Source organism: Prionailurus bengalensis, chromosome A2 (assembly GCF_016509475.1).
Source record: "Prionailurus bengalensis isolate Pbe53 chromosome A2, Fcat_Pben_1.1_paternal_pri, whole genome shotgun sequence".
Lineage (NCBI taxonomy): Eukaryota > Metazoa > Chordata > Mammalia > Carnivora > Felidae > Prionailurus > Prionailurus bengalensis.
This window is the reverse complement of record NC_057348.1, coordinates 78,509,328-78,524,775: the sequence shown is the minus strand read 5'-3', so window position 1 is coordinate 78,524,775 and position 15,448 is coordinate 78,509,328. Positions and strand designations below refer to the sequence as shown.

The 15,448-nt window shown below is 39.4% G+C and overlaps 1 protein-coding gene across 6 annotated transcripts in view; it reads right to left on the bottom strand.

Annotated features, from left to right (window-relative positions):
- Positions 1-677: 677 nt before the first annotated feature.
- PUS7 (pseudouridine synthase 7) overlaps positions 678-15,448 on the bottom strand; it is a 56,198-nt gene continuing 41,427 nt past the window's right edge. For all 6 annotated transcript variants that reach the window (XM_043588630.1, XM_043588632.1, XM_043588635.1 and 3 more), the window contains 7 exons: positions 10,093-10,154; positions 8,837-8,997; positions 7,668-7,794; positions 6,320-6,421; positions 3,722-3,851; positions 2,326-2,417; positions 678-1,781 (listed from right to left, as the gene is read on the bottom strand). In XM_043588630.1, the coding sequence (XP_043444565.1) occupies positions 1,645-1,781; positions 2,326-2,417; positions 3,722-3,851; positions 6,320-6,421; positions 7,668-7,794; positions 8,837-8,997; positions 10,093-10,154 (811 nt within the window). In that variant the 3' untranslated portion in view covers positions 678-1,644. The remainder of the gene's footprint in view (positions 1,782-2,325; positions 2,418-3,721; positions 3,852-6,319; positions 6,422-7,667; positions 7,795-8,836; positions 8,998-10,092; positions 10,155-15,448) is intronic.

Below are 15,448 nucleotides of genomic sequence, written 5' to 3'. Positions count from 1 at the left end.
CAGCCAGCTAAAAGGGCTATTTACCATGACATTTCTAATATTTTTCCACCTCTGTAGTGTGATGGATGCCATTAAAACACAAGGGCTGAAAAACAGTCCTGAACTGTCCAGTACCAGATACGGGACAAATGTCACCCACCCTGCTATGGCGTGATGCTCCTGGTACAGAAGGTCTTCTCCATTCTTCTCTCCAGAAAGCACACTGGAAAGCAAGTGAGGGGTGTTATTGTAAGAATAACCTTGAATCCAGTCCATCATTGTCCAAGAGTCGTACAGTCGGACACTCAACTGTATGATTTTCATGACATCTCACACCTGATCATGACACCCACCTTTGTGTCGACACCATCTCTGAGGATCCCTCAATCACTTATTGCCTTGCCCTCAGTCTGGGCCAAGGTTCTCATCTGCACTCAGTTTTAGATAACTTATTTAACTTATTAACATAACTAATACAGGGAGCGCCTCAGTGGCTCAGTCAGTTAAGCATCCGACTTTGGCTCAGGTCATGATCTCACAGTTCATGAGTTTGAGCCCTGCGTTGGGCTCTGTGCTGACAGTGTGGAGCCTGCTCGGAATTCTCTCTTTCTCTCTCTCTGCCCCTCACCTGCTTGTGCTTTCTCTCTCTCAAAATAAATAAATAAACTTAAAAAAAAAAACCACCCATAACTAGAAAGGAGTTTTAAAAAATATTTATTATATTTTGTTCTAGAAATGGTAGAAAATAAAAACTGGTGCAATTATGTCACACATCCTTGGCAAGGCATAGTCAGCCTTTCACACCAGAGAAAAGTTTTACACAATGCCAGAAACAGAAATACCCAAGCCAAAGGTGACAAAGGGTGAGGCTGCTGATCGGAGGAGCCCTTTTGTAAAGGTTTAAAGTTTTCTTCTCTGCTGTCATTTACTTGTGGACAAATACCAGTCCAGTGGAAAGCATTCTGAACATAAAAGGCACCTAGAGTAAAAATCACACCTTGACTAATAAAAATAGCGACACATGTTTACACTGAGAAAAAAGGTCCTATCACGCAACTGTCCTACAAGGCAACGATAATATAAATGCAAAAGCTACTGCAACTAAAAGATCTATCCACACTTACCTAAACCTGGCATGGGAGTAAGATGATGACAGCCACTTTTGCATCTATAACCTGGACATGTTTTATCATCATTTAAATAAGCATGAGTACTGTACTTATAGGCGGGGTGGGGGCAGTCTATATATCCATAGTCAAGATTTGCTTTGCTGCATTTTCTCTTAAAATGCATTGCTGCATACTCCATTCATGGCTACATGAAAAATTCATGTCGTCCTTTAAGAATGAAGCGAAACTTAAAATTGCAAGTTTAAACCGAAAGTCCTTTTAAATTATCATAAAGCCAAATAAAGCTGATGTTTTACTATGATTTAAGCACCTGAAATATATTCTGATCAATTTATATTCTCTGAGCTAGAATTAGAATCCTCAGGATTGGTATTATGTGTACAAATATTGCAAATTAAGCTAATAAAAACTTGAAAAAATACAAATAATCTTTAGCTACAAAGATCTAAAATACACCTATGGTCTGTACTAAGACAAAAATGAACAAGAAGCCAGCAAACACCAGTCTGCATGTTCTCGTCTGGGGAAAAAGGACTCAGCGGAGCCAGGTGGTGTTCAGCTGGGTCTGGTTCTTGATGCTGGTATCCATTTTTAGCACTTCGCGAATGGCCATGGTAGCGTAGGTAGAAGGAGGAAGAGAAAAATCCATCTTCAGAGCTCTGTATTTGCCTTCTGCCAGGCAAGAAAGAAGAGAACGGTCAGAAAAGGAAGGCAGCTGCAGAGAGACTGGGGAGAGTCATATAATCGCTACAGAGAGGAAAGAACTGGGCTCTTCTGCAGGCACCACCTCCCGTGGGGCCTCAGAGAATAAAATGTAGAAGTGAGATCAGAAGTATATGATCCAGCTGAATCCCGACAGTAATTCTACTTGGAACCTTCAAGAAGGGCACAGGGTGGAAACAGACGAGGGAATGGCAGCCAGAAGTTGACAATGACAATGCAGATTTCATGTTTTAGACTCTGTTCTTGGATATTCCCTCACCTTTGTTCACTCAGTGGGGGAGGAAATATTCAACCACCTAATACCATAATGTTCATTCATTTTCAGTGAAATCTATTGTTCTAATCACCTGACATCAAGCTATAACCACGAAACCAAGATGACAAAACACAAAATAGCAATCACTGGGCAGGTGGAAAGTGGCAGTTTAATTTATGTTTTCGTCTGAGAAAATGTTTCAAAGTTGACACAGGGCTGATGGCTGAGTAAACTTACCAGAAGCAAACACAGGTGGTGGTTTCCCTTCTAGGTTGTCCACATCTGTGTTGAAGAGTGGAATTTTGGGATCATCATATGCAACGACTTCCCTTCAAAACACACAAATAAAGTGTGAATGCAAACTTCTATGAAAGGAACTAAAACTGCTCATCACCATTTTCTTAGAAAGGAAAAAACACACAGGCTTGTGTAAGGAATTCTAAGGGGAAGTTGTTCAATAACAGAACAGGGCCAGATTTTACATGTAAGTATTGCTTTTGTATGATATACAACAAGATGACAAATGATGCCAGACTACGTTAAAAAAAATATAAAATGCTTCCTTAGGATGGAAATTCTTTTTCTATGTAGGTGTAAACTTCACTTGGTGAAGATGTGAATTAGTAATGGCATTTGTATCTTCTCCATGGTGGTCATCACTTCTAACAGCACCGTGTTACTCACCAGAAACAGCTCTCTGGGGTGGGGAAGACCAAATCCAACCTGGCGAACCTCATCCCACAACCCAGAGATGGAGACAGGGAAGAGAGAGAATCTCCCGGCAATGGACAACTAATTCAGGATTTACTTTTTAAAATTATCAAACAGAATTGAGTTTTATAAAATTATCAAATAAATATACTGAAATATTTTAAATGAGTTAATACATGTATGTTTTTTTCTTCAGAACATATTAAAACAAACAGATCAGTGTTTGAAACTCATAGCTAATTCGGAATAAAGGTAGCTTGCTCAGGGATAGCTTTATAAGCAAATCTTAGTTTTTTCAAAGTAGGGAAAAAGTTTAAATGTTTCTTCCTTTTTTTTTTTTTTTTTTTAAAGCCTGACGCGGGCTCAAACTCACGAACTATGAGATCATGACCTGAGCGGAAGTCAGACACTTAATTGACTGAGCCACCCAGGTGCCCCTTCTTCCTTTTTATTAACGTTTATTTTTATTTTTGAGAGAGAGAGAGAGAGAGAGAGAGAGAGAGAGAGAGAGAGAGATCTCACAAGCACGTGCGTGTGTGCAAGCAGGGGAGGGGCAGAGAGAGAGGGAGACATAGAATCCGAAGCAGACTCTAGGCTCTGAGCCTGACGCTGGGTTTAAACCCATGGAATGCGTGATCATGACCTGAGCCAAGGTCAAACACTTAACCCACTGAGCCACCCAGGCGCCCCACTCTGCATAGATCTTCAATAATTTAGCAAGGTCTATAAAATGTAAACTTAACCACTTACACTCGTTTGTTTCCTGATGATCGAAAAATGCAAGTAGAAGTAATAATGATAATAATAACAACAAGTAATGCTTCTATGCCAGGTTGTCAACACTGGACAATAAACATGTGATGCAAAAGCTTTAAATCTCACATTGTAATTCAGTTCTACTTCCTTCCAGACTATCACTCACCAACTGACATTCTGAGGACGAATAATGATCTTTCGGTAGGCTCCTGATAAGGAATAATCTCGAATTTTGTGTCTCATGTTGTCAATATCCAGATTGTCTGCTGTGAGCATTTCCCTGTAGGCTTCACTAACTGTAAGATACAAAAAGTTAGCTGGAATGCAGCATATGAGCAAGCCACCTTCTGCCAGACCACAAATAAATTCATAGCATCCTAACAAAATTAGTCCCTCTCATTTATAATCCAGCCTGTTCTCTAGAATCAAAATTTAGGGATTAACTACTAGGACTAGATGTCTCCAGCTTAGATTTGAGCAACTTGTAAGTTATCTCTCATAAGCAGCCACAGTATCTGGGGTGTAAGGTTCTCAAGCTAACTATAAAAGGCCATTTCAAGAGAAGTTATTAACCTATAATTTATACATGCTCAGAGTTGGAAGAGAGCATGTACAGAGGCCTCCAATTCCTGAAGAAGGCAGTTATAAATAAATGTATAAAAATAAGAGACCTGGGAAAACAATCTGGCTCACCCTCGCCCCTGATGTGGAATCTTTTTTATAACACCTGAGAGAGACAGTCACCCGGCCTTTGCTTGCAGGTTGCCATTTACGGTAACGTCTTTGTGAGGCTCACCAATTGTTAGAAAGTTCCTTATTCCAAGCTGAAATCTGTCTTTTTATAACTTCTGTTCACTGCTTTGCAACACAGCAGGTTAACTGCCCTTTTTCACATGTTCACACAAGTGCTGGACCTTTAAGCCGTAACTTCTTTAGGCCACACACACGTTCTTTCAACTGTCCCTCTTCTGACATTGCTGTATTCTCCACAAAACCCTTCATCTGCCTCAGGGTAGCAGAATGATGTTCAATAAGAACTCCAGATACTTTTTATATAGACTACTATCAAGCCGGACCTTTACAGAAGTAAGAATTTATATTTAACTCTATTAAATGCCTTCTGTAGTTCTTTTAAAAAATTTACTTTTTATACAATTAATATTAACAGTTTTGGGTAACATAACTTGCAAACATGATAAGCAGATTTTTAAAAAATGTTTATTTATATTTGAGACAGAGAGAGAGAGTGCACGAGCAGGGAAGAGGCAGAGAGAGAGGGAGACACAGAACCTGAAGCAGCCTATAGGCTCTGAGCTGTCAGCACAGAGCCCGACGCGGGGCTCGAACCCATGAACCATGAGATCATGATCTGAGTTGAAGTTGGACACTTAACCTACCGAGCCACCCAGGCGCCCTGCAGATTTCTTATTCAAGTTATTCATAAAAAATATTGGGTAGACCAGGGTCAAGGAAAGACTCCCTCACAACGTATCTATAAAACAACAGGGATCCCTAAATTGAGCACTGCTGGATGCCAAACGCGCATATGTAACCGATCCACATGCCCATCCAGTCTACGAGCCCCTGTCTTCGCCACAAGGATTCCATGAACAGACTCTGTCAAAAGCTGTATTGAATTTATGGCTTAAATGGCATTACCCTGTGCCATAGGGTAGGCAGACTGTTCCCCTCCCCCTCCCCCCTCCTATTCATTCCCTCCTCCTTTTCTCTGCTTTCTCTCAGTGAAGTCAACCTAACATAAGAATTAGAAGCGCAGCAATCTGATTATATTAATATGTAAGTGGCAGATGACTAACTTTTGTCAGTATTTGCAGTATCAAAGAAGGGTGTTAATTCCTAAGCATTCTGTAACTTGTATGGTTACAAGGAATATAACATTGATAAGCAAAATAATCATTCTGGCCCCTCGAGAGAAAAGATGTCTTTTTTTTGTTTTTTTAAGTTTTTACTCATTTGAAAGAGACAAAGGCAGTGTGAGTAGGGAGGGTCAGAGAGAGAGAGAGAGAGGTGGGGGGGAGGGGGGAGGGAGGGGAACCGCAAGCAGGCTGTGTGCTGCCAGCACACAGAGTCTGACACAGAGCTCTAACTCCCGAAACCTCAAGATAATAACCTGAGCAGAAGTCAGCCCCTTAGCTGAAGGAGCCACCCAGGAGCCCCTCCACCATTTTGTTTCTTAATTTAAATTACCCAGGGGCACATGACTGACTTAGTGGAACATACAACTCTTGAACTTGGGGTACTTAAGTTCGAACCCCATGTTGGGTGTAGAGATTACCTAAAAATAAAAATTTTTTAAAAATTATCTATTTGAGGGGCGCCTGGATGGCTCAGTCGGTTAAGCATCCGACTTCGGGTCAGGTCATGATCTCATGGTTCGTGGGTTTGAGCCCCGCATCGGGCTTTGTGCTGACAGCTCAGAGCCTGGAGCCTGTTTCGGATTCTGTGTCTCCCTCTGTCTCTGCCCCTCCCCCACTCGTGCTCTGTCTCCCTCTGTCTCAAAAATAAACATTAAAAGAAATAAAAAAAAATTATCCACTTGAATACCTTTCAGGGAGACTTTATATATATAAACATAGTTTATAAATGTTTGAAATCTAAACATTTTCAAGTCTGACAGAAATGAAAGTTCTAAAATTATATTTAAAGTACTGATTTTTTCCCCTCTCTCTATTCTTGGTGGCTGGTAAGTGGCTTAAATATGTCAGGCTTTGTTTTGTCTACTTTCCCCTGACAGGGAACTTACTTTTATGCTTTGGGTAGATAACATCGAAACCAGGCAAAGGCATTACCACATCATGGATGGAGTAATTATTAACATCTTCTTCATCAACATAGGTGGCTGTAGCTGCAAATGGACACACAGATAAATTAAGAAAAACTATGAAAATAGGTGATATTTTCATGAGCTTGATCTTCAAAAATTATACGCAAGCTGACACAGGATGAGTGGCCTACAAAATTTAAGGAAATTAAGTTAGGTACCTTTCTGTCTTTTCTGCTCTACCCAAGAAATAAAATCATGGATTCATAACAAGTGGAAAGTCAAAAAAACAAAAAACAAAAAAACAAACAACATTTATTTCTCAGCTGCACCCTTATGTTTTTAGAATGCTTTAAAAAAACAAGCTGCTTTCTCCTTTTTAAACAACCCTACAAAATACTATCTAGAAAGCTATTGCCATTGGATGCATTTTGATAAAAGAATAATTTTAAATCAGTCTGCGTTTAGAGGATGAAATGTGATGGCATATGGGACATTAAAACACACTGGATGTAATCAACATTGGAGGAGATTAAAAACTATTAATCCAGGATAATCAAAATTTCCCAACAGGACCCTTAGTGGATTTACTGGGTATACATGTAGATGAACAGGCTATGTCTTCAGACAGGAGAAGGGCAGCTGGGTGTGCCAGAACATGGACTTTGGAAACAGGCCGACTTTGATTCTGAATCTCTGCCTTTTCTTTTTTTAACCAGATGTGGAATCTTGTGAATCTTGTCTGGAGAACACAGGGAACACTTCACAGAATACTGCGAGCTTTAAACCAGAAGAGGTAGGCAAAGGGCTTAACACAAGGCCTGACACAAGGTGGGGCTCAGCATCAGAGGGGATCAGCTGTGTGTTTTATGAACATTGCCGGCACAGAGTACGCACTAAGCATCTGTTACGTCACGGCCCGCGTGTGAAGTGAGCTCTGGTCGAGCGCTGACGTACAGAAACCCTTTAAAACTGGCGGACAACAGCTGAGGCGCCAAGGCAAGTCCAGAAGTGTAGAGGAGTATTTGCTAGACCCAGATTAAAGTTTAGAAAAAGACTTAAAGACAACATCTCATTCAAATCTTCTTCTAGCCAAGAAAATGGAGGCCCAGAGACCCAGAAGAGAATCAGGCGCTTACTCAAATCGTATGCATATTTTGATTAGAGATACAGATGCAAAGTGTTCCGTCTGAGTTTACAATGCCTTTCCATTTAACCTTACTAGACACCCCCCACCCTCCCCAAGCAGTGGCCAGGCTGGATTTTAAGCACTAGTGTCAAATGACTGAACCCTAGTTTGGTGGAGTCAGGAGGATATCTGCCTTTTTACCTCCTTTGAGAACGAGGTCCCCCGGGACAGGTCTCAGTCCGTACTCCTCTATCCTCTTGCTTACCATGTTATTCCACACATAGCTTTGGTAGCTATGAATATACATTAAGCGATTATTTCTTGGTATCTGGAGGGAAGGATAAAAAACAGGCAAGGAAAAAAATACATGTTCTGAATATTAAAAGTACTGTACTTTCCCAGGCCTCCCACTTGCTCAGTGGTGACCCTAGAACAAGAAGCTCGTAGCTCAAATCTCATCTCTCTAAAGGCTTATAGCAACAGCGACTGATGCACGGCAACCAATTTTAGAGACAGAACTCCTCCGACTACGGGGTGCTCATGGTCAGCTTCCATGGCGGCAGCTCCCACATGTTCATGCAAATAAAGCAAGTCCTGTGGAGCGCACACCCTAAACCAAAGACACGGCCCTCAAACTCTAGAAATTCACACATTGGTTAGTTACACAGCAAACAGTGCTTCCTTCCTGCTAATGGCCGTGGAGGGAGAAAATCTGAATGACTGAACTGACAACTGACTTCATGCAGTAAAAATTCTTTCTTGTTTACCAGGGGAAGAGTAAATGAGACGTTAAGTTTAAGAGTTAACCTTTAGTCCACGAGGGATCACAGCCATCTGAACACTGGCAGAGGCCACACTTGCCAAGATGGTACCCACTCCTGAACAACCACAAAGAAACCAAACTAAAATGTAATCACTAGGGCGCTTCCCGTGCAACCTCTTACTGAGGCAGGTTACAGTCCTGATGCTGGACAATGATCAAGAAGTGCACCCTAAGATGGATTCTGAATTTCTCAAGTAGCAAGATACTTAAAATTAAATTTAAGTTAAATTTCCTTAAATTAAATTCCCTAAGTTAAATTTAATTAAATTTAAATTAAATTTCCTTGTAGGCAGTATTTACCACTTTCATGCTTTTCTCAGCCCTCCATGTGAATAACTGTTGCCAACGCCACCCACACCCACCACCCTCCCTCGTCACCATTCAGGGTACACACAAGGATCACTCAGGTAACACACGTCTCCGAGATCACCAAAGGATCCTTATTTACCTTCCGCTCTTCTAAAATTTAGTAAAATATTTAAAGGTAAAATTTAAAAAGAATTAAGCCACCTCAAGTCATTTGCCTGACTTCACAAATAGCACTCACTATGCCAAATGCAGAGACTATATTCTTCATTCCATATTTTGAAAGTCCTCGCAGCAGCTGCCCTTCCACACACCTTTTGACAGGTAGTTTTCTGAGGGCAGCAGCTGGGTCTTTGGTCTTCGCCCACTCTTCCCTGCACTTAACCAAGTAGCCCTTTTCAGCTGGGGGGGAAAAAAAAGTTGTGTTAAAACAATTTATAAAATGGACGGATTTCTGTAACTTTAACGCGCTTCCTAGAGAACACAAAATTAGAAAATGCTCTTTGAAACACAGGTACTCTGAACAGATTCTGCTCATTGAGAATACCTGTCAGGAGGTGAGAAGGACGGGGAGAATGTACAGAATGAAACAGCTTCGTCGATATTAGCCCCCCCCGCCACCTCCAGTATTGAAAGTCCATTACTGTCCCCTTATCACGGCTGATTTAACAGAAGACAAAACCCAGGGAGCCTTTTCTCCTTTCTCTTTTTCTACTGTGTTGGCAAATTTGATAGGAACTCTCCTTAAAAGTAGGCAACTTTATCTCTTTAATTTGGAAATGAATAATTACCCAAAGGGACTAAATATTTTGATAATTTGTAAAGTAGTATTTAAATCATTTTTTAGATGATATGAATTTAGACGTACTTTCTGGAAAGTAGCTAACAAACTAAAATCTTCAACACTTTTTGCCCAGTTTTTAATTTCTACTACACTATGCTTTAACAAATTAACCACAAGTGAGATCTGTTTGGATTCCTGCACGTTCAGGGATTTAGTAGTGTATGGGGCAAAGGAAATATATTTCTTTATGAATTAATATATTAGATGAACTAAAGAGCTAAACACAGGATACAAATTATAAATCTCAAATATATACATAAAATTTGTGAAAAAATAAACTATCCTTTTAATTTTACTATAAAAACAATTAAAAAAAATTTTTTTAACATTTATTTATTTTTGAGACAGAGAGAGACAGAGCATGAACGGGGGAGGGACAGAGAGAGAGGGAGACACAGAATCTGAAGCAGGCTCCAGGCTCTGAGCTGTCAGCACAGAGCCCGATGCGGGGCTGGAACTCACAGAGTGGGAGATCATGACCTGAGCTCAAGTCGGACGCCCAACCGACTGAGCCACCCAGGAGCCCCAAAAACAATTTTTAAAATTTCTGAAATACCTACCTAATATACACAGATATTTTTTATTCAAAGCAATTCCACAAATACCTAACAAGATATTCTATTTTTTTTCATTAACATGAATTTTATTCTTACCTCCAGAACGGGGTTTCAATATTAAATCCATGACTTCAGTCCAGGAATTCTGTAATATAGCTCTAAAATGAAACAGCATTTATTTTACTTTAATTTTTTCTACTTAATTTTACATTATTTTACTTAATTTTGCAATAAGATAAATTTTATATGCTGAAATTTATGGAGTAAAAAACTGTGTTAAAATTCTATATATTTTATTAAACTTAAAAATAAACTGAAAAACTAATGATATAGGTTTCAAATGTAAATGAGAAAACTCAAAAGAGAGAAGAAAATTAAGAATGTTTACTTATTAACATTTAACATCACATCAACTTCTATTTTTATTTATTTATTTAAATGTTTATTTATTTTGAGGGAGAGAGAGAGGGAGGGTGGGTGCAGAGAGAGGGTGGGGAGAGAATCCCAAGCAGTCTCCACACTGTCATCACACAGCCTGATGCGGGGCTCGATCCCATGAACCACAAGATCATGATTTGAGCCAAAACCAAGAGTTGGTCGCTTAACCAGCTGAGCCACCCAGATGCCCCTTATGTCACAGGTTTTAAAAGCTATAATAGTAAATACTACCAAGTCATTAAGCTGTTAAACATGGTATCTGTACAAATCTGTACTAAAACTTATTTGAAACCTCTCAAGAAATTTCTCCCCTGTGTTAAATATCTTCTTGCCTAGACAAAGAATAACACTTTATCCTTCCCTATTATACTGGCCCAAATGGAAACATCTTTACTTTTGTTGGTTATAAGTTATACATGCTTCTTAAAAATTAAACAGTACATAAGAAAGGTTACCTGTAATCTAATTTAACACTTTATTATTTTTTAATGTCCATTTATTTTTAGAGATAGAGTGTGAATGGGGGAGGGGAAGAGAGAGCGGGAGATACAGGATCAGAAGCAGGCTCCAGGCTCCTAGCTGTCAGCACAGAGCCTGATGCGGGGCTTGAACTCACAGACCGCGAGATCATGATCTGAGCCGAAGTCGGACACTTAACTGACTGAGCCACTCAGGTGCCCCTAAATTAACACTTTAGAGTGTATTTTTCATGACTTTTTAAAAAAGGTTTTTAAGTAATCTCTATATCCAACATGAGGACTGAACTCACAACCCTGAAATTTAAGAGTCATGTGCTACACCGACTGAGCCAGACAGACACCCCCATGACTTTTCTTGATACATCTGTAAGTGTACACAATTTTTTCTTTAACTTTTATTGTACTATCTTTTGCCCTGCAAAAATTCTATTTTGCCTATCATATCTGCAATTTTTTTCTGTTAAGATATTTGGTCTTGGGCGTTATGCTTAGAGAGGCCTTCCTGACCATAAGAATATAGAAATACCTATTAATTTTAGTTTTAGTTAACTAGGGTTTTAATTTTTCATATTTAAGTTAACCCATACGGGATACTTTTGTATATTAAAGTGTATAAAATGCTGTTTGGTATCCGATGATGTGCTCATATGGATTATTTATCCACTAATGTGATTAATTACATAACAGATTTTCTACTACTGGCCATCCTTGCGTTCCTGGAACAAGCCATGCTCGCGTTCCTGGAACAAGCCATGCTCTATCAGTCTTTTTTTTTTTTTTTTTTTTATTTAAAAAAAATTTTTTTTTCAACGTTTATTTATTTTTGGGACAGAGAGAGACAGAGCATGAACGGGGGAGGGGCAGAGAGAGAGGGAGACACAGAATCGGAAACAGGCTCCAGGCTCTGAGCCATCAGCCCAGAGCCTGACGCAGGGCTCGAACTCACAGACCGCGAGATCGTGACCTGGCTGAAGTCGGACGCTTAACCAACTGCGCCACCCAGGCGCCCCTCTATCAGTCTTTAAATATTCTCCTGGGTGACACATTATGTAGCTGGCTAGGCTATCTGCAACACCTCCCAAGAGAAGAGAGTTCTAACTCAGGACTAGGCATTGGTCTGCCAGGTATCATAGAAGGACCTGTCTTTATTCAAAAACCTTTGTTATCTGGCTGGCCACTTGATTTTGTAAATACCTTTATTGTAAAGCAGCTGCGCTCAGCCATTTACACACTGTGTATGACTGGTTCACACTGTTTTAACAGTGGAGATGAGTCGTTCTATGAACACTCCATGGCTCACAAAGCCTAAAACATTTACTACGTGGCCCTTGGCAGAACAAGTCTGCCAACAAGTGGTACAAAATATTGCAAAGTTTAAGATGCTACCATATACATGCAAGTTCCATATACACTGCCATATTAAATATTCGCAGATTTGATTACAATAGGGCATTCTATCTGGCCCACTACACATTAAGATGTTTTCTACTTTCCCTATGTTCTCTTTCTTTACCTTCCTTTTTTAAAAAAAAATTTAAATCTTTATTTATTATTTTTGAGAGAGAGAAACAGCATGAGCAGGGGAAGAACGGAGAGAGAGGGAAACATAGAATCCAAAGCAAGCTCCAGGGGCTCAAACCTATGAACTGTGAGATCATGACCTGAGCCGAAGTTGGACACTTAATCGACTGAGCTACCCAGGCGCCCTATTATTTACCTTCCTTTTTAAAAAAATCGTATAAAATACATATAACATCGAACTCATCATTTTAGCCACTTTGAAGTGTACAGTTCTATGGCACTAAGTACGTTCATATTGCCGTGAACAGTACTACCTGCCTCCAGAACTTTTACATCTTCCTCAACTGAAACTCTGCACACATTAAACATTAATTCCCATCTCTTCCTCCTCCCAGCTTCTGGCAACCAGCACTCCACCTTGCGTATGTGTCTAACCATTCTAGGTCCTCACGTAAGAGGAATTACAGTTATTTGTCCTTTTGTGACTGGCTAATTTAGCATAAAGGTCTTCAAGGTTTATAATCTTGTAGCATGTGTCACAAATTCCTTCCTGTCAAGGCTGAATGATATTCCATTGAATCTATGTACCATGTTTTGTTTATGCATTCACTTGTTAATGGAAAGTTGGTTGCTTCCTTCTTCTGGCTATTGTGAACAGTGCTCAAAAACATAGGCATATAAATATCTGTTGAGTGTTTGCTTTCACTTCTTTTGGGTATATACTCATAAATGGAATTTATGGACCATACGCTAATTCTACATTTAATTTTTTGAAGAGACACCGTATCATTTTCCATAGACTGTACCACTTATATTCCTACCAGCAGCGCACAAGGGTTCCCATTTCTCCACATGTTCAACACTTGTTTTATTGTCTTTTTTTTTAACTAATGGCATTTCTAATGGGTATATAGTATCTCATTGTGATTTTGATTTCCATTTCCTTAATGATTGGTAATACTGAGCATCTTTTCATTATTAGCTTATTAGTCATTAATGTATCTTCTTGGAAGAGGGGCGCCTGGGTGGCTCGGTTGGGTGTCTCACTTCAGCTCAGGTCATGATCTCATGGTCTGTGAGTTCAAGTCCCCCGTCAGTCTCTCTGCTGACAGTTCAGTCTGGAGCCTGCTTCGGATTTTCTGTCTCCCTCTCTATCTGCCTCTCCCCTGCTCACATTGTCTCTCTCTCTCAAAAATAAACATTACAAATATTTTAAAAATATGTATCTTCTTGGAAGAAAGTTCAAGTTCTTTGCCCATTCTAAATCAGGTTATTTTGCTGTTGTGTTGTAGGAACTCTATATATTTTGGATATTAACCCCTCATCAGATATATAATTTGCAAACATTTTCTCCCCTTCTGTGGGTTGCTTTTTCATTCTGTTGATAAGTGTCCTTTGGACACAAAAACTGTTTATTTTCTTAAATTTAAGTTTTATTTAAGTTTTAGTTAACATACTGTGAAATACTGGTTTCAGGAGAATTCAGTGATTCATCACTTCCATACAACACCCAGTGCTCATCACAAGTGCTCTCCTTAGAACCCATCACCCATCTAATCTCATCTCCCACCGAGCTCCCTCGATCAACCCTGTTTGTTCTCTATCATTAAGAGTTTCTTGTGGTTTATTTGCCTCTCTTCCTTTCCTCCCACCCCTTCCATACATTCATCTATTTTGTTTCTTAAATTTCACATATGCGTGAAATCATATAGTATTTGTCTTTCTCTTACTTTGCTTAGCATGATATGTGCTAGCTTCATCCACATCATTGCAAATGGCGAGATTTCATTCTTTGTGAAGGCTGAATAATATTCCATTGTACATATATATACACATCTTCTTTATCCATTCATCAGTCAATGGACATTTGGGCTCTCTCCATAGTTTGGCTATTGTTGATAATGCTGCTATGAACACTGGGGTACAGGTACCCCTTTGAATTTTATTTTTGTATTCCTTGGGGAAATACCTAATAGTGCAATTGCTGGATCATAGGGTAGTTCTATTTTTAGTTTTGAGGAACCTCCATACTGTTCTCCAGAGTGGCTGCACCAGTTTTCATTCCCACCAACAATGCAAGAGGGTTCCTGTTTCTTCACACCCTTGCCAATATCTGTTGCTTCTTGTGTAATTCTAGCCATTCTGGTAGGTGTGAGGTGGTATCCCATCATGTTTTTGATTTGTATTTCTATCTGTATTTTGATTTGTATTTTGATGATGAGTGATGTTGAGCATCTTTTCATGTCTGTTAGCCATCTGGATATTGTACACAAATATCTTAAATTTTATGGAGTCCAACCTATTTTTTTCTTTTGGTGTTATAACCAAGAAATTGGCAACCAAATGTCATGAGGTTTTCTCGTTTTCTTCTAATTTTATAGTTGTAGCTCTTATGTTTAGGTCTTTGATCTATATTAATTCTGGTAAATGGTGTACGATAAGGGTCCAACTTCATTTTTTAATGTTTATACCCAATTTCCCCAACACAACTTACTGAAAAGACAGTCCTTTACCATTGAATGGTCTTGTCATCCTTGTTATTTGACCATATATGCAAAGATTTATTACACCTTTAAAGAAAAATGTTTTACTTAGGTGTAATTCATGTATCCATATAATTCATCCATTTAAGTACACGATATAATGGCTTATGGTATACTCACAGAATTGTGCAACATCACACAATCAATTCTGGAACATTTTTATCACCCAAAAAGAAATCCTGCACCCATGAGCAGTCACTATCTATTACTCCTCCCCCAGACCTAGGCATCACTAATCAACTTCCTTTCTCTATGGATTTGTGTAATCTGGATAACTCATATAAATGCATCCTACAGTATTTTGCCTTTTGTGACTAGCTTCTTTCACTTAGCATGTTTTCAAGGTTTATCCATGTTGTAGCAAGTATCAGTACTCCATTCTCTTCTATTGTCCCTTTCTTTTAAGGGGGGGTAGGGGAGGGATAGAGGAGGAGAGAGAGAATCTTAAGCAGGCTCCATAGCCAGGCTGGA